The sequence below is a fragment of the Serinus canaria genome, chromosome 1A (assembly GCF_022539315.1).
Source record: "Serinus canaria isolate serCan28SL12 chromosome 1A, serCan2020, whole genome shotgun sequence".
Taxonomy (NCBI): Eukaryota; Metazoa; Chordata; class Aves; order Passeriformes; family Fringillidae; genus Serinus; species Serinus canaria.
In genome coordinates, this window is record NC_066314.1 from 10,441,404 (window position 1) to 10,460,244 (window position 18,841).

Consider the following 18,841-nt stretch of genomic DNA (forward strand, 5'->3'; position numbering starts at 1 on the left):
ATAAAAGGTAAAAGTGGGAGAAATGTGAAAGGTTTCTTTAGCAAGAAACTAGTCCAGGCTAAGAACACGTATTGACAAAAGCATTTCCTCACCATGGTGCAATCACATTTTCCATTACTGCACTCTCTAAGGCTCTTGAGTTTCAGCACTGTAATATACAGTATGATTGTTTATGGGGAATGTTCCTTCCTTAAGTAATATAAAAGGAGAAAAAATCCATTGCAAATCCAAGGCACTTACTATATGAATAAAAAGAAAAATCTTTCAAAAGGAACGTTTAAGTAATGTGGTGTCTGTTGATAGGTTATAAATGCTGTAAAGTATTATTCTCCTATCAGGCCATTTTACAAAAACAGAGGGGAATTACAAATGTCTCACTGAGTTATCTAACTATTCAAAGCCATGTCCTGGCAATAGGTGCAATTCTTTAACCCATTGCTTCAGTAGAACATCTCCCTTTTTTTGTTCTTATGTTCAGTAAATATATTAGAATCAATACAGTTTCATGGTACTACAGGCTGAATAAAGCAATCAAAGTGTTAATTAGTTTTCAAGCTCTCAGATGTCTGGAAATCTTCCACAATGTCTACAAAAGTTTACAATAGTAGAATACCATAATAAGTAAATTAGTTCCCAGGAGAACCAAGTATAATACAAAGTACAGTAGCAAAATAGAAAAGCCATTCAGAAAAATACCAGCAGTGGTTTCCTTTCATAATGGATTGAACCAGCAATTTTTACTTCATACTGATATGCAAAGGGACATCTGCACATTCATTTATAATTGGATGATAACAAGCTCTGGTAATTTGCTTCTTTCAGATTATGTGACCATCTCCTGGGACAGTGCAGAGTCTGAAGCCAGAAAGGAAATAGGAGAGTACCTGTGCTCTTGGTTAACACTGAGCCAAGTCCCACTTGGGACCACTGTGGTGATAATTTTTATAGGCTACAGACTCTGCAGAGCAGATAGAGTTCTTCAGCAGGAACCTGCTCAAAGTCAAAATATTTAATGAGAAGCCACCTTGAGTTCAATGCCAAATTAGCCTCCCTGGTCCTGCACCTTTCTTCCACTGAGTCTCAGCAGCAGTCTCTTGATGCTGAAAGAGACATTCTCAGGAGTGCAACAGGGCAAATACAAGTTCATTTCTTCAACTCCACTATTCAAACATTATGAAAACTTCTATTTCATGTGGTTTCCAAATTTTCGTCTTTGCCTACATCCAATCAAATTTATTCTAACATAAGAAATAAAATTATTTAAGTAATTTTCTTTAGCAACACTTGCCTTCTTTCAGGTATGCTCTATTCTAAAGGTGATCTCTTGAAGAGAATGTTATAAAAACACAGTAATTTTAAGAAAGTCATGCTTGAAGTGCAGCTTACCAGAAGCTCCAATACTCTGTTGTTCCATGACCTTCCCTAAAAGGTTCCTTTGCCTTTTTGCTCTCCAGGTGAAGCTGAACGAGAGGATCATAGCTACTGAGCACGGGCTCCTGATTCGCTCTGTGCAGGACAGCGACCGGGGGCTCTACCACTGCATTGCTACAGAGAACAACTTCAAGCAGACCTTGGCAAAGATCAATTTCAAGGTGCTGGATTCAGAGATGGTGGCTGTCATGACTGACAAGTGGTCCCCTTGGACCTGGGCCAGCTCGGTGCGAGCACTGCAGTTCCACCCCAAGGACTTTGTGGGGGCTTTCAGCCACTCCGAGATGCAGATGATTAACCAGTACTGCAAGGACAGCAGGCAGGCAGGGCAGCAGAGGGAAGAATCCCAGAAGATGAGAGGGGACTACAGCAAACTAAAGGCCCTTATCAGTAGCAGAAAAAGTAGAAACAGAAGGAATCAATTACCTGGATCTTAATTTTATCTTATAGTAATAGATATTTTTGTCCTCAGTGTAGGGGGCTTATATTTGTCCATTGTGAACAAATTAGTGCAAATCTGATAAAAAATTAAATGAAAATCCAGCGAGCCTCATAAAAGATCTGTCTCCCAGTTAAATGCAGTGTAACCTAAGAAAATAACTCAGAGCATTTTCTTTCCTAGATGCTTAATGACTCTAGGCTGGGCTCTGTCCTAGAAGCAGCACTAAGTATTCATCTTAAACCAGATTGACCTTTAACATCTCAGTATTTAATTACAGCTGAATAAAATTTTTACAAAATCAATACATTGTCTTGCAACTCTAAAATTACACCAACTAGACTGGTGGTGAAGGAATCTGGGTTAAGATGCATACTTAGAGTAGGATGGTACTAAGATTTCCTTGCACTGTGTTTAAGAACATGAGTTTCTTCTCGTTTACTGCTCAATATTGGGTTTACATCTTTCACTGATCGATCAAATCACATGAATGCATGCAGCCAGGAAGCAAGTAAAGTGTACTAGGAATGTTTCATTTGCTCAAAGGTCAAATGAAGGAACAAACAGAAGAAAAACAAAGAATTTATACTTTATCAGAGTAAGCACTGATTATTGTGCATATTATGAGGTGTAATAAATTAATGAGTTCTGGAATTTAACTTAAAATATCTCTGCTCATATTGATTTTTATTAAAATAGGGAGTCCTCTAACACTACATAGCTTTATAAGTGGCACAAAGGTAACATGAGAATGTGCATTATACATACAATTTTGAAAAACACCTAAGTGACTTAGGTATTTTAGCTACTTTTCAAAGGATTACACTCCAGTTTCTTTTCAAAGGACAGAATGTAGATGTACCATATAGTGCTTGTTCAGAAATGAAAAATATAGATTATCTTTATTTTGTTCCATGATTAAATTGGAGCTGATCTGCAATGCAGAAACAAGTCATAAGTGTCTTTGAAATTTTTAAAACATTATTTTTTCAACTGTTTTCTCAAAATTGCAAATATTTTAACTAGAATTTTGTAATTAAAGCATTCCCATTTTCCAGTTTTTGTACCCTTATTCTTTTCCATGTTATTTTCCTAATTTGCTCCTATTTTCAGTTCTCTGCTGAAAAGCAGATCAGGAAAAAAAAAGAAGAAAAAAAAAAGAATGAGGGAAAAATAAAACTGAAAATGGGTTTGGGTCAAAAACCAAAAACTATAACTTTGGAGGCATGTTCAAACAGAAATCTTTTGTTTAAGAAGCAGCTGCCAGGTCTAATGAAGCAAGTTTTGTTGAAAATTGGGTGAGTGTGCACCAAGCCATCCTAGGAAAAGCAATCACTTTTTTTTTGAGCAATGCAAATGCCATAAGGAGGGACAGATCATCAATGCTTTTACTGTGTAAGAGTGTTCTGGAAGCCACTGAGTCTGTTCAAAACAGTTACAGGGATTAAAAATGTATGAGCACCCTAGAAAAATCACAGTTATTTATGGCATTATACAAAAATATTAACTGATTTTCAGCTCAAATCTGAGTTCTTAAGTGATAATTCTACTTCTATTAGAATACTCTGGGAGTAACTCTACAGGGCATGGGAAAACACTTCTGGGTTTGTGCCTGTGTGAATTCAGTTTAGTGCAATGGCGGTAACACTGGTATTTATCTGCATTAGCTGGATTGTCACTTCATCACCACCTCATGAAGGATAGCTGGGAAATGAGCCCTGATCACACCATTTAAACAGTCTCTAAATCCCCTTGATGCTGCTGGGATCTCTTTGCATTTAATTTGTGTGCTTACTGCTAGCATGGCAGTGCCAGCCTGCTCATGTTTTGTCATCTAGTTAAGTGTTCTCCTTACTCAAGGCCTCAGTGTGGATTTCTGCAGTATTTAAACATTAATAACTAAGGTCCTTCTTATGGAAACCATCAGAACACTTTCTCTGACCTCCATGAGATTGAATTTGGCCCCAAGAGCTAGCAAAGAAGGTTCTGGAGGAATCTGGCTCTTTTTTTCATCTTTTTTTTTTTTTTTTTTTTTCCTGAATATGATGGATTTCTGAGGTGTGTATGTGACAAACCAAAACTCAAGTGCCATGATCTAGAACTACCTCCTGGAATGACACCAGTGCATGTTCTCTGTATGGTGCCATGCTCTTCCTGTCTCCCCAGCAGATTCACTGCAGAGTTAGTGTCATACTAGTGTCTGTTGTGAGGATCATAATTGCTTCCAGATGCAATACAGTGAATAATAGGTATTTCAGGGTACAAATTGCCCCTTAAGTGGTTAGGTACAGTGATATTTTAATAGCCCCCCATTAGGCCTCAGAAATTACAGTTACACTGTTTTCTAATAGAATATTGGCAATAAGGGATTCCATTAAAACAATCAGCATAGCTCAGAGTTTCATGTGATTAAAAAATAATATTTTTAAAGCTGCTTCATATACCATTATTATGGTATGACTTTTTAAGGGATTATACTTTAACATTTTTCCTGCTGCATGAGAACTCCAGTGTATAAATATAATAAACTTCTGTCAGTGCATAACTGGTCCAAGCTTCCATGCTTTAGGAGCCTTCCTGCATGTATAGAGAAGTCAGGAACCAGATGCTCAGCTGCTATAAACTAATGTACCTTCCTTGTTGTCCTTACAGCTACTGGGGTTGATACCAGCTGAGTGTTTGGCCTTAAATGTACAGAATAGACAAACTGCAATTTTTCTTTAAAGTAGCCCCTCTACTGTAGGTAACACCAAAACCTAAGACTGTAATATTATTTGTGCTATTTAATACTTCCTGTTTGGAGGATTTCTAAATAATGTATATAATTTTATTCCTTTAAAAAATGCAAAAGCAAAATTACTTCTAGGCATAACTTCACCAAATGTAAAGATACTTTTTCTGCCAAGAACTTCACTGTGTACTGGTATTTTTTTATTTTTTGCCTTTTTATTTTGTGTAGTTTGTAAAGTTGGCTGAAATCTTGACCTAACAATGTGTTCTTTGCAATTGTTGTTACTGTAGATATGCGTGTTTTATTAAGAGAATCTTGGTTTTAAAATTGTAGGTATGTGTATAAGTTCCTAGCATGATGAAACTGTCATGACAGTGAATATGCATCATATAGTGTGTAAGAAAGAACAAAATGTAGTTTAACATAGTGCTATTTAATTGAATATCTAAAATGCCCAACAAAATAAAGTGTGTTGCAACATTTAAAAATTTGTTGGCTCCCCCTTATGGATGTGCATTTAAAAAAGGAACTTCTTTTTTTTTTTTTTTTTTTTTTTTTCCTTATTATTTTTAAGAAAAGAACCTGAAAAGCAATTCCCTAGATTTTCCAAATAAGTTCAAGAAAATATTTGGAGCATCAAGTATTGTAGCTGCTCAGTTCCCAGCCCTGCTCTGGACTGAAGCCCCAGTCACAGAGATAACAAGGAACTCATGAGGAGTCAGAGATTATTTTTTTCAGAGGTTATCCCATGTAAGCACCTTTCATAAAAGCGAGTTAAATTTCTTTTATTCATTGTTTAAAAAGAGAATTTTAAAAAATTGTTTTCTAAAGTAAATCAGAAATGTCTGACTGAAAGAGTGGAGAGAAATGTAAATGCTTTTTTCTTTTATTACACTGAGGGAACAAAAGAAAAAAAAAAAAGAAGCACACATTCTTTGAAATCCTGATTCTTTCAGCTGCAACTCCTGGCATTCTCCAGGCACCTCTGCAGGGAGGACGGGCTACTGGGGCTGCACCACAGGCAGTCACAACTCTCTCCCAGTTTCCTGGCTTGTACTTGGAGGGAAATAACCTGCCTGACACCTACAGTATGCTCCTTTTTCCTGCAGTCATCTGAGCAGTGTTACTGCTGCTCTTCTTACTGGCTGTTCATCCAGATGGGTTTTAACAAAAAGCATAGGCCCTCATCAGTTCCTTGGGATAACAGTTGAAAATTAAACGTCACAAATACTGACCTTCATAACAAGGTTCTGGATTGTTAAACCCAGATTTTGATTTTCCAGATAGATAAGTTGCTGCAAGGCTTTATGAGGTGTGAGTGGATAAGATGACCTCACTCCAGGATTATTCCACTGGCTGGTTCCTGGATGTGCTGATATTGGATAGTTACCTGCTCAGCACTCAGGCCAGTCTGGTCAGAAGCTGAGTTTTCAAGCACTCCCACATGCTGTAGGAGCTTTTTGGATAAGGCTCCAAAACAGATGGACATTTACGGAGTTTTACACTCTAGAAAGCTTTCCCACGTCTGATCCTCTGTCCATCCTGCTCAGTTGTATTTTGCTGATCTTCTTCCCTGGCTCTTTTTTGCCCTCTCCTGCAGGGTTCAGCACTTAAGGTTTTGATCCCTTGGCTCTGAGCCATGGCAAAACAAGACCTGGGAGTTCTCTGGACATCAGATGTGAGAACTCTAAGGGTCTGACCCTTCTCCCTTGACTCAAATGTCTGTTAGATCATTTTTTTTTCCTCCACTGGGAGCTACTGCTTTTTCTAAGGTCTCCCTTCTGGTGGCAAGAGGTTTCCCTCTGAGTAAGTGCAGGATGCAGAACTCAAGCACTTTCTCACAAGACTGAGCAGTGTCAAGCACAGCCTCCTCCAGGCAGCCACAGAAGCCCAGAGGTGACCAGTGAAAAAGGTTGTCTGCACAAGAGGGGCTGCCAGCATTGGTGTGGCTTCCAGTGCTGCCAGATTGTTGTTGCTTCTGGAATTATAATTGTTGCCTCCAGAATGAAGCCAGCAGATGTAACTCTGTTATGCAGGCCATAAAAAAACAGGTTGTGGCATTGTGGCTTTTGCCTGAAGCAATGGACTAGGTCTCAGGAAACCAGTGCTTCTTTATCCTTTGCACTGAGCCCTTCTCATGCACCCCCAATGAGTTCCTGTGCTGGGAGCCCAAGCACAACCACACACAGACACTTACCAGCAGGTCCCAGACATATATACATGCATACACACACCTCCCTGCATACAGAGGAGCTTTGCTTTCCATGCAGCACTTACCTTTCTTTAACATTAATATGTGTCCTCTTCTGTTTCCACATGGGCAGAATCAGTCCTCACAGTCCCAAGACATCAATAGCTTGTAGGTGTTGCCATTACCATCTCTGAGAGCATTTTAAAGACAAGTAATTAGTCAACAAAAGCTCTTCTATTCACTCTCCTTTCCAACTTACCTTGTTCTGTACCATCTCAACAAAAATTTCCTTTTAGCATCAGGAGACCAGCACAGTGTAAGCAATAAAATATGTGCTGTCATTTAACATGTCTAATCTAAACTAAAGACTGAGATTTAGAGATGCTTTGGCATTCTGAACACACCAAGAAGCAAATTCAACACAGCTGGCTCAGCAGTCAACAAATAATTGCTCTACAGTAATAGACTGTCCTGTATCCCAGGATTCATTATTGAATCCCATATACAGCTTTACAAAGCAAACAGCATTTGTGTATTCTTAGCACTCTATCAGCTTCATTATTCCTGATTTGAATGCCTGATAAACAAACAGCCTCAAATGCTGGCCTTATAAATGAACCTGAATGTTTGCTGAGCTCCTCATTCAAGACAGTTTAGGCAAAGGGATTTCGACATATCCAACATTTTATAGAGCCATATATTTTTTTTCCAAAGGATTTTAGGAAATAAAAAAGCCCAATTAAAAAATGATCATTTTTGTTGTCTGTGGTAAATGAGAGTTGATAAAAAAGGATTGTTTTCCAGCTTGTACAGCAACATGGAGTGTGGGGAAGGAGTAAGAAAAATGCATTTGCTTAACCTTGGGTTCACAACTCTTTAGATAGCTGCTGTTCCTTGGCTCTTTGTAGTAGTCCTTTTTCCAGTATCTGCTCTCCCTGTCTGCATTTCAAGGCCACTAAAAGCCATGCAGTTTTTACTTTTTTCAAGCTGACAACTTAGGACATGATGTCCAGGGCATCCTTTCAGGCTTTTTGTCTAACAAAACCTCAGTAAAAGCTGTATTATATACAGTTTTGCTTACAATATCAGCCTAAGAAATTTTATTATTTGATCCAATATTTGGGAAAAAAAACTTGTATTATTTGTAAAGCTTTGCTGAAAATGGCACAGGGAGAAGGAGAAGGAGAGGACCCCAGAAATAAACAGAGCGATGGAACATGCCATGGTCCTTACATGAGCACTGTGAACATTTCCTCACTGCTGCATGTTGTTTTATGATGAACAAATATTATTTTTATATTAGCCTTGAAAGCCCAATTTTCCCATAGGTTAAAGCTCACCAAGACTAAGGTCCTTTTACTGCTCATGATGAGATTCTGGTTGAGGCCTTTGAAGAGCTTTTATGCCCCCCTTAATTTTTGGTTAAAAATTAAGTCATTTCCTTCTTAAAAAGCTCTTCTTCCTTTAGGGTTCTATTCCTCCTTCTCTCTATGGACTCCTCTTTATTCCTTTTCCTTTCCTCAGCTAAACTCATGCTAATACTCCCACTTTAATTTAACTCTTTTCATTATAACCTTTTCTTACACCAATATTCTGAAATGTATTACCTTTTATAATCTTCAAAAGATGCTGCACTTTATTTGTTTCATCAAGTTTTTTTTGCTTTGTAGAGTCAGCAAAAAAAATATAAAAAGTATGAGACCCCTCCAAGGTGTTTGTGCTTTGAGCTTAAGAAGAAAGTTTGGAACTAAACTACTAGCTACATGTATATGTTCACACTCAGTGAACATATACAAAATAATATTTTGTTCTATTATTTTCAGCTATTTTCTAGTATTTTCTACTATATTCAGGTTGCAGAGTGTTCTTTATTCCATACCTGACACTAAAAGTATCCTACCTAAAGGACTTTGTTTTGGGGAACTTGAGATATAGTTAAAGATATAGATTTAAAATATCAATAGATTATATTATATAGAACTATTTGTCAGACTGCCAGTATTAAACACCTTCAGTTAAATTACCTGTAGGAGAAATTATTTTGTAACTCTGGTTAATAATGAGAATAATTAGTCCAAGCTATCCAAACCAGTGAGCAATAAAATTGTCCCTAAGACTGTGTTCTTTGGGGGAGGTAAAAGCTTTTGCCACAGAAGAGAAAGATCACTTTTATTATCACAGCAACAAATCCAGGTGCCTCCTTCACATATATGGAACAATAAGGAGCTTACAAGTTTTCTTCCCCTTGTAAAGTTTTTAAGAATTATACAGAATAATGATATTTACCTATAAATGGGTTTTTCCTATGCATGGATCTGTCCTGTGCTGTGCCTTCCAGCTAGAGATAGCTGAGCTATGAGGAGATGGGTAAAGCAGAGAATACCATGCGTGCTGAGCTATCCAGGGCTCCAGAAGTAAGGAATAAGGTTTGGTGCCATTTGGTAACCACCTGGCCCTCTGGAGAAAGCCAGCCATCCCCCCCCTGCAGAGGGGCTGCTGTGGTGCAGTACACACAGGCCAGGGAGCCCCACATGGAGTCAGAGACAGCTCATTTTCTAGTGTTGCTGGAGCCCAGCTAGAGATTAACAAAGAAAGAATTGCCTTGCCAGTTTATTCGTTCCTGTCAAGAAGGCAAGCTGTTATTTTGAAAGGAGCTAACGACACGATGGCGAAAACCATATAAGCTGAACAGAAACTTCCCCTGTATCCTCCAGCCAACTGTAAATTCAGCCAGCAGAAATCTTGGAAATGGTACAAGCTTTCCTGCTTTGAGAGCACTCAGGTTGGGGTGCCAAGAATAAATCTCCCTCTGAGGGAAACCTCTGAAGTAACTGCTGTTGACTGAGCTGTTCCTGGCTGTGAAGGCAGAGCTGAGTGTGGCAGACAGTGTCATGCCATGCCAGATGCTGCATCCCCCTGGCTCTGTTTACACCAGATTTTGCCTTACTTGTCAGTGTGGGAAGAGAAGGAAATGCTGCAGTCCCCCTTCCTTTGCCTCAGACTGGCAGCTCTGGGCCTCTCCTTCCATTTACTCCAGCTACTCCGTGCTGTCCCAGAAAGCTGAGACAGTCATAAACAGCATTTAACTGGTTGATTAAGTCAATTCACGGCTGCTTTTCATCACCAGAATTTTGCAGAGCAACCATGGGCCTAGGCCATTATTTTGAGTCCCTCCATGAGGAGAGAGCACTAAGTTGCACAAAGACAGAGTTGGGTCATGCCAGTATCCCAAAGAAGGGCACGTGCAGCAAGCAGGAACTCTGACTTGAAAATGATTCTTGGCAGTGACCTTTTTCAGATGTAAGATGGGAGAATAGTTTCTTAAATGTTTACAGCATGCTGCTCACTTGTATTTCACTAAACAAGGTGCAATACAATTTCAACTTGAAATTTAGATGCTGGAAAAAAAGCAGAAAATATATAATTAATGAAAGAACAAGAATTTAAGTCAAGGCAGTTCAGCTAAAACACCCTGAGTCTTAAGCAATGTCATAAACTCCTTGGCTAAAGCATTCATAATCTAGCAATTCCTACCCACAGATCCTAGGAAAGATCCAGCAAGCATTTCCATGAAGACTTATGAAATTGCAGCCCAGTCCAATGTGGTCCCTTCCTAGGCTCCTTAAGCCAGGCTCCTAGTGAAACTCCTGCTGATGTAACTCAGCTTGGATGAGTGAGGGCTGAATAAGGCCTGTGGGATTCAGCTTTCTAAGAACCCTGCTCACTCTCCTTTTCCTGTGTCCAGGGTCTTCTGAATTGGAAATCTTTCTCACCACCTGGTCAAGGGTGATTTATAAACGCCCTTCATAAATTCATTCCAAATCACTGAGAAGAACATTTATGGTCTGTGTTATTTATTTTAGGTTACTATGGTCATAGTTACCATACACAAATTTATATGATTGCAAACACACAGTAATGAGAAAATATTCAGAATATATTGGGAAAAAAAAAAAGGAAGAAAAATGGTCTCAGTAACATTAAGTAAAAATCAAACCCCAAAATTAGAATTAAATTATCTCCTACACATTTTGGCATTATGTAGAAATTAAAATGCACTCTGACGCTGATTTTACTTGTAATAACTGCAATAATTTTATTCTTCTCCACCATCTCCACACCCCAAAGCCTTGGATTTTTTCCTCTCCTCTGGGTGATTAGTAAGGTTGCTAAACAGTTTCTTCACTGGGTGTTCTCCCTTGTAGGAAGAACCATGATTTTTCATGAGTGAATGCAGTCCTAAACCAAATGGAGACACATGGATGAATTTGTAACCCCAGCTGTCCTGTGACTGTGCTGTTTAGTCCATCAACTCCAACAACACCATTTCTGCCAGTCTGATGAATTGTGGCAGTTGGGACCTGTTTGCTGCCTTGAAGTTGCCTTTAAAGTTGGCTAGATGGTGCTAGAACACGCTGCATCACATTAACGAGCATATGGCTCACATTCTTCTTACTGCTGAGCAGAGACTGCTTGAAACTTGGGTTTACAATGTGCCTCCACACTTAAAAATTGTAAAATGAGCCAATTCTGCAGCTCAGTCCTGGACTAGAAACTATTAACAGTGCACTGCTAACTAAATAGTGTTTTGGTTTTAAGGATGAAATTTTTTGAAATGTAGATTTAAAAATCCCTTCCATTGCCGTAGGCAACAGCTGCTTGGCCACGTAACAGGGCTTTGTACCTCTGAAGGTTTGTCTTCCTTAATAAAGGCATTTCTACCACTTGTGCAGCTTAATTTTTCTTGCTGCCACAAATCTTGACCCTTGATCTCTCTAACTGTCTTTGCAGGGTGGTTCTGTGTCTTTCTTTGCTTGTTTGCCTGTAACTCACTTGGGTCCATATGTAATTTAATTAATATGGTAGAGTTGCAGACACAGTTGAGCATAGCCTGAATTTATATTTTCATTTGGCTGGTCAGAAAATTGGTTGCAATTCAAAAAGAGTATGTCATTCCAGATCTCACAATCTGGTCTGTGGACAGCTACACACACATAGCAACAGCTGAAATGAAAATGCAACTCTCAAAGGACATTTAACCTCCAATATTTTCAGCTTCTCTTATCACCACTGACCCCACATTGTATACTGGCCTTTCCACAAAGAAAAAAAATGGGTTCAAGCTGATGAAAAAGGAATTATAGCAAATAAACACAATGTATATCTATACAGCCCTCATATTCTGCTTGTAAGCAAACAACAGCTGATATTTTATAACTAGCTTTGGGAGGATGATTTGGACTTGCTGGTGCGTGCTAGCTGAGGTCTGTAAAGCCTGCAGGAGCATCCTCCCCCTGCACAGTGATTTCCAGGCACATGAGCAAGCTGACCACAGCTCAGCCACTGCTGTGGATGTAGCTCCAGCTTTGTAAAAGAGCAGCAGGTTCCCTTTCACCTCCAGTTTTAAATCTGAAATTACAAAGAGATTTTTTTTTTTTTTTTTGCAACCCATTTACTGGAGAAAACACACAGAAAGAGAGAACTGACACAGAGAAAACACTTTTCTGTTAAGGTAATATTGATACAGCTGTTTATTGCCCAGCACACTGAGGGAAACAATACCTCTGCAAGGTCAAAGGGCTTTCAAATAAACATTAACACACTTTCTGCAGGAGCAAGTTTCAAATTATTGCAGAAGGATGTGTCAGATGAATTCAGATCTCATTGATTCATTCACTGAGGATTTGCTGCTGTGAGCAGGAGGTGTTGAGCAAGTCTCAGCCCTGGGCTGCTCTGTGCAGTGTGAACTGGGAGAAAGATCTGGGTGGGTTTCAGTGCAGTCAGAGCAAGAGGAAGGTTTAAATGCTCAAAGACAGCAGATTCTTGGTTTGTCTGTCAGGTGACAGTCCTGAACTATTTGCTACTGAGGCTTGTGAGGTTTCTTTTTTCTTTTTATTTTTCCACGCAAAATGAAACAATAGTGGCACGAGATACTTAGATACCCCTTCTCAAGATGCAACAAGAGAGATAATCTCAAACTCATTGAGAGAAGCAAATAAAATCTCTTCTGGTTGGGGAGCAATTGGCATTTGAGTTAAGCCATGACCTGGGACTGAAATGGGAGGAAGAGAAGATTCTTCCTCTGGATGTGTTCATCTGGGCTTGTACATAATCTGAGAACAGCTGGAGATTCATACTTTTTAATCAGAATAATACCTGCTGTGGAAAGCCTCAAAACTTTTAAGAGCTTTGGTGACTGCTGTGCTCACCTGTGGGCAGAAGACACCTATCTAATTGTGGCCAGAAAGCAGGTCAAGTGGAAGTTTTGATTTAGGCACCCAGAGAGATGCAACATATTGAAGAGACAGTTCTCCTGGAGACAGGTCCCATGATCAATGCAAAAGATTAATTCCAAGATAAAACCCAAAACTTTCTCTCTAGTGCTGGGCTGCCCTAAACACAGCAAATATTGTGAATGGAGCTACTTCTTTGATATTGCACTGGGACAGTCCCAGGCCAGGCCTCTGCTCTTGGCCCTGGTCAGATAACACAAGTGATGGCCTCCTTTGGGGTCAGCAGGGCAGGGAAGAGCAGGAGTCCCAGGGCAGGACAGCTGAAAGGCTGCAGCAATCCTGAGTTGCTCAGCAGATAACACATGAATGATCACTGACCTCTCTGGGCATCTGCAGGATCCCAGGAACTGCTTCTGCCACCTTATCCAGCTTCCAGACCACTGCAACAGAAGAGACACACAAACTTAATGTTCTTTCTGAAAAGTAACTCAGACTATCCAGCACACCTCTGTGACCACAGCACCTGATCAAACCTAATTTTAAATTACCTTATTTAATTGTAGGAAATGGCCTTTGGCCTTATGCCACTGCTTTTAAAAGAATTGCTCCAGCTCCAGTCATTATATTTATGCATGAACCACCCACTTTGATATGGAAATTGTTGCAGCCCAAGGGGATTTCATTAAGTAATTAGGGAGGAGAGCATATAATGTCATTTGCTGTAACAGGATCTACAGAGTCAATCAATAAGTGACCATATGTGCATGAGCCTGGAGCATTTCAATACCCTTAGCACCCTTGTGAAAAAGAAAAGCAATGCAAGAGGCATCTCCTTTATCTGTGACACAATCTTGCAGTGTAGGGCTTATTTTCATTGCTTAAAAGAATTGCACGAGCCATGCTGTCATATCAAACTGCACAAATCAGCCAGATTTATTGTCTGCCTGGAAATGCTCTGCAAGCAAAGTGCTTTGTGCTTCCAGGTCCAAGGCTTGACAAGCACTGTAAGAATAAAACCTGCTTTCTATCAGAGCTTTCAGAATCAGGCTGCGTTTTGCATTTATATTCCAAGTTTGCTACTCTTAAAGGTCAGTTTTGTTCTTGAGTCTGAAAGAAATTCATGTTATTAAGTGTTAATGCAGCTGTAAATACAGCTTTCTAACTTTTTTTTTTAATCATTATTTGTTCTCCTGTTCTGTTGGCTAAAACCCTAGACAGCTGGTGTTTGCTAGATTGCATTCTTAGGGTGAAGAGTTTGTCCTGCATACACAGAATGTGTTCATTCCTCAGGAATCAAGTGACCACACCAGAGCTAAACAATACATACAATTTATTTTGGACTATGAGTTCTCCAGATGCTTAAAGCTGGTACATTTATTAACTTTTGACTATAAACCACTGATTTTCAGTAGAAAAATGCATAACAGAAAGTGCAAAATCTTTTACTGGGAGGCATTACTTGGAACTTTGCTAAATTCTTGCTGCTTCTCATTTGCAGCAAAATCTCTGACATAGAAACAAGACAAATTGGATGAATTTTCATTTGCAAGAAACTTACCAGTAAGGCCAAATGTCTTGAACTGACACTGACTGCACTAAAGGAAGAATTTCCATTGCATTTTTGGGAGCTGGTGTGGGCCATATGCTTGAAGGCAGAGTAGGTCATCACATGCAGCAGTTCATGTCTGGCTTGCCATCCAAGCCTGTGCTGTTTAAATGCATCCATTGTGGGTAGGTTTGGGTTCTGCTCCTCAGCTGCTCTCTGGACTGGGGGGGTGCCTGTTGGCATTATGATCCATTGCCTTGGGCTCACATTTTCATGGCTCATTACAGCCAGAGCAACCTGAGCCTTGAGCCCGAGGTCCAGGGGTAGCTGACCAACTGTTGCTAAATGTGCACTGAAATTGTCAGGAGCCATAAAAGTAAGCAGTGCTGCAGTGGTTGGATCTCTGGGAACATCTGGGTGTGAATGCCCTGCCCATGGGGGTTTAAGCTGCAGAAGACAGAATTGCTGCCAGAGGGAAGTCCCTCTCTAAGTCCTACCTGCAACACCAAGAGCAGGGACCATGGCCTGGGAAAGGTGTAAAAGGTTTTTATCCTTTGGTAGCACAGTTATAAAATGTCTCAGTCCTGGCAAGAGACCTGTGACTCTTTTCCAATCCTTTCCCTAATCCTGGAATGTTCAGAAATTGGTGACACCAGGAAATGGCTGTGCTTTTTGCAGTCAGACTGCCAGCACGAGGCTGCCCCTCTCAGACTCTGCAGCTCTCTGTGCTGAGGTAGCCCCATGCCCAAGCTACACTGTTGGCACACACGGCATAAATCCCTAATACTCCATGAGGAAAAGCCCTGGACACACTTATTTTCACTGCAACCAAGGTGTCTTTAAGTAGAGAGGCTGGTGGGAACTTAAAGACATCATCAGTCTTGTGTCTGGGGCTGCATTATGCAGGGAAAATATGGACCATGTCCAAACACATGTCCAAAAACATGTGCATATTTTCCTCTACTGAATTCTGTTTAATTTTGTTTATTTCTGACAGTGAAGTTGCTCAGGAGTGTGAGGCCACACCTAACTAAAGGGACATAATACATATTTTCTTTCCAAATGAGTTTCTGTTATCTCACTGCCATCTGACTTTGGATGTCCCATCCTGATTAATTGGGGATTCCAGGTAAGGTTGTGCAGGGAGCTGGAGTCATTATCAAAGCAATGGGTGGTTACTAATTCAAAGCAATGGGTGAGGAGAGTGTGATGTAGCCCAGGATGTCATGGGTGTGTTTGCAGATGGTGAAATGGAGAGTTCAGCCACGTACAAGGTGAAGCAATTTTACTTTTTGTTGTTTATGTGGGTATGCAGTACTGATGTCATGTGTGCAGTGACTTCTGCTCCACAATATGTCTTTTTTTGCTGGTTGTCAGTGCCTGGCTGGAGGATCCCATGGCAGCCACTGCTGAGGGCTGGAGGAAGCAGAGTAAAGGGGCAGAAGCCCAAAAGAATATTTTGTACATCAGCAGCTGTGTGTGCTCTCCCTCGGGAGCCAGCAGCTGGAGATGGATTCACACGATGGCAGCTGCCCATGAAATCTCCTTTGGCAAAGCCAGTCATGGAGAAAGTTCAATGCACATTGTAAATCTGTCATTTTAAAACTCTTCCACCACCTCCTCAGTCCTGGGAATGCCCTCCCAGCCCTCGAGGCACCCAGCATGAAGGCTTAGTCTTTCTTCATCAGGGAGATAAACTACCATGTGCTGAGCTTCCATCAGGGAAGACTTGCTGCAAAGCTCATTTGTGGAGCTAATTTGGAGCATGGATAAAAGTTTCTAAATCATTTAATGCACAACAACACAAAAGCCTTCACCTTTTGTGGCTGGTACCACATTCCCCAAAGGATTACCTCTGTGCCAAGTTGTGCTTGTATGGGTAAAGATACTTAAAATTCATTTCTCTTCAATGAAAGGCAGGTGTGACAAAAACTAATTTTCTAAATAAAGGGGACTGGTATCCTATCTCCATAACTCTATGCAGTACATAGTTGTTAGGTTTAAAAGAAATACAAAGAGGGATGGATAAATACAGATAAATAAATTATTTCCATAAATAATAGACACAGGTGAACAGTAGTCTAATCTAAATTTCAGCCAGACCTGTACAGCTTGCTGAGGTGCTGCTTCTCACCAGGGCTTTACCTGTTGCTTTGACAACAAGGGTCAGAAATGGCTCATAGACTGCTTACTCTGAAAACCCTACAGAACATTCTCTAGACACATTTTTGAAGGCAGACTAAAAGTAAAGCTTGCTATGTACGTGGTTGTTTGGGGTTTTTTTATTCCAGTCATTCATGACTGCTATCATGGGCATCCTATTAACTGGATATTGTTATCATATGTTTTCCCAACCTGTAACTATCTAGACATTTATTTTTTTTTGTAAATGTGTTTGTTCTTCCCATATACAAAAAATAGAAACACAACCTCCTTTCTCTGCAACCAAACATGTTCTGCAGTAAAGGAAATAGATCATTAATGGTTAGAGCTTTGATTTACAACAGAATATCTGAGAGGGATATTGTACTCATGTTTGAGCAAATATCTTAAATACAAAATTACATAAATCCATTCAGAGCCATTTCTAGACACAACAGTATTTCTAGCAAAACTGAGATAAAATGCTTGTTATCATGGCCAGGTGCCCTTATAGCCCCAGGAAGCAGGAAAAATCAGAGCAGGTGAGTTTTTGGCTGGAGAAAAGAAGGAAAAGTGAGAGCTGATGCTCTGATGGTATGGTAAGGGCTCTATGATATCTGTCTCCTGGAAATGCTGCAACCATCCACACTGTGTGAGGCAGTGATGTGATGCTTATTTTTCTGTGCTCTGGATTATGTGAAATAAAAAGGTCCTCAGCTGAAGGCTCAGCACACCCAAGTGTATCCACCCAAAACCCGGTGCAGGGCGAGCTGTTCTGGACAGGATAATCCAGGACAGTTGGAGGATTTGGGGCTGCCTAGATATTGCATTGCCATCTAGTGAGCATCGCTGAAAACTGCATGGTGAAGCCGGGAAGTTTTGATTCCCAGCGCTGAACAAATGGAAAAAGAAGTTTCAGAAATGTTTGGTTGAACGATCATTATGCAATGGCAGAAATAAAGTCTTATTAGAACTCCCCAGGCTCTTTCCTTCTTTTTCTGAAGGAGGACGAATCAATTTTGTAAGGGCACAGTAGGAGAAATTTGAAACTCTCAGCTCTTTCATTTTCCTTTCTTGGATGTAGGAGAATTCAGGGAAGAGTCCTTGTTACTCCCTCCCTGTAAATACAGAAAGGACAAGCTGCAGGTTGCACACTTGCTCAGTGTTTCCTCTTTCAGCTCAGTATTTCCTTGAAAATAGAATGCAAATATGGAACTCTCATTTCTCATTCAAAATTGGTCACTGTTTGCCTTTGGGAGTGCTCCACAGTTTGCACATTACTCCCACTCTGTGAACTGTGATGCAGAGAGTTGTAAAGCGTTGGGCTCTGCCACTTTCTGCTGGGTCTGCGGCATTCCCAGGCGTTGCTGCATGGATGCATGTGGACCATCGTGGCTGGACATCAGATGTCTGCCAAAGCCAGTCTATCCCTACCCTGCCCAGCTGGGCAGGGGAGAGGAAATATGGAAAATGAAAGGCTTGAGGGTCGAGGTAAGGGCAGGGAGAGATCAGTCACCAGTTACCGTTCTGTGCAAAACCAACCCAACTTGGGGAAACTTGTTTAATGTATCACCAATTAAATCAGAGTAGGGAAATGAGAAATAAACCCAAATCTTAAAAATACCTGTCCCCCAACCCTTCCCCTCTTACTGGCCATATCTTTATTCACAGCTCTCTATTTCCATCCTGCAAGTGGCACAAGGGGACAGGGAGAGGAGGTTGTGGTCAGCTCCTCACATATTTCCTCTGCTGCCTCTTCCTCCTTGGGGGAAAGACTCCACACAGTCTTCTCCTGCTCCAGAGTGGGCTCCATCCCATGGCAGACAGCCCTCCATGAAGTTCTCTAGTGTGGGTCCTTCCTCCAGGCTGCAGCTCTTCATTAACTGCTCCAGCTTGTGTCCCTCTGTGGGCTGAAGTCCTTCAGGAGCACAGTGCCACAGCGTGGCACAGGGTCACAGACCTGCTCCACTGTGGGCTGCCCTCAATGCCACCTCAGCCTCCTTCGGGCATCCATGTGCTCTGGCATGGATTCTTCTACACTGCAGGTGGATCTCTGCTCCTCCAGGGACCTCCCTGGGCTGCAGGGGCACAGATGCCCCACCAGGAGCTGCCCAGGGGAATCTGCTCT

At 40.8% G+C, this 18,841-nt stretch overlaps 1 protein-coding gene across 3 annotated transcripts in view; it reads left to right on the plus strand.

Annotated features, from left to right (window-relative positions):
* The window catches only part of SEMA3C (semaphorin 3C), a 118,482-nt gene extending 113,391 nt beyond the window's left edge, over positions 1 to 5,091 (plus strand). For all 3 annotated transcript variants that reach the window (XM_009086866.4, XM_018910325.3, XM_050970225.1), the window contains one exon: positions 1,455 to 5,091. In XM_009086866.4, coding sequence (XP_009085114.1) covers positions 1,455 to 1,868 — 414 coding nt within the window. In that variant the 3' untranslated portion in view covers positions 1,869 to 5,091. The remainder of the gene's footprint in view (positions 1 to 1,454) is intronic.
* Positions 5,092 to 18,841: the final 13,750 nt, after the last annotated feature.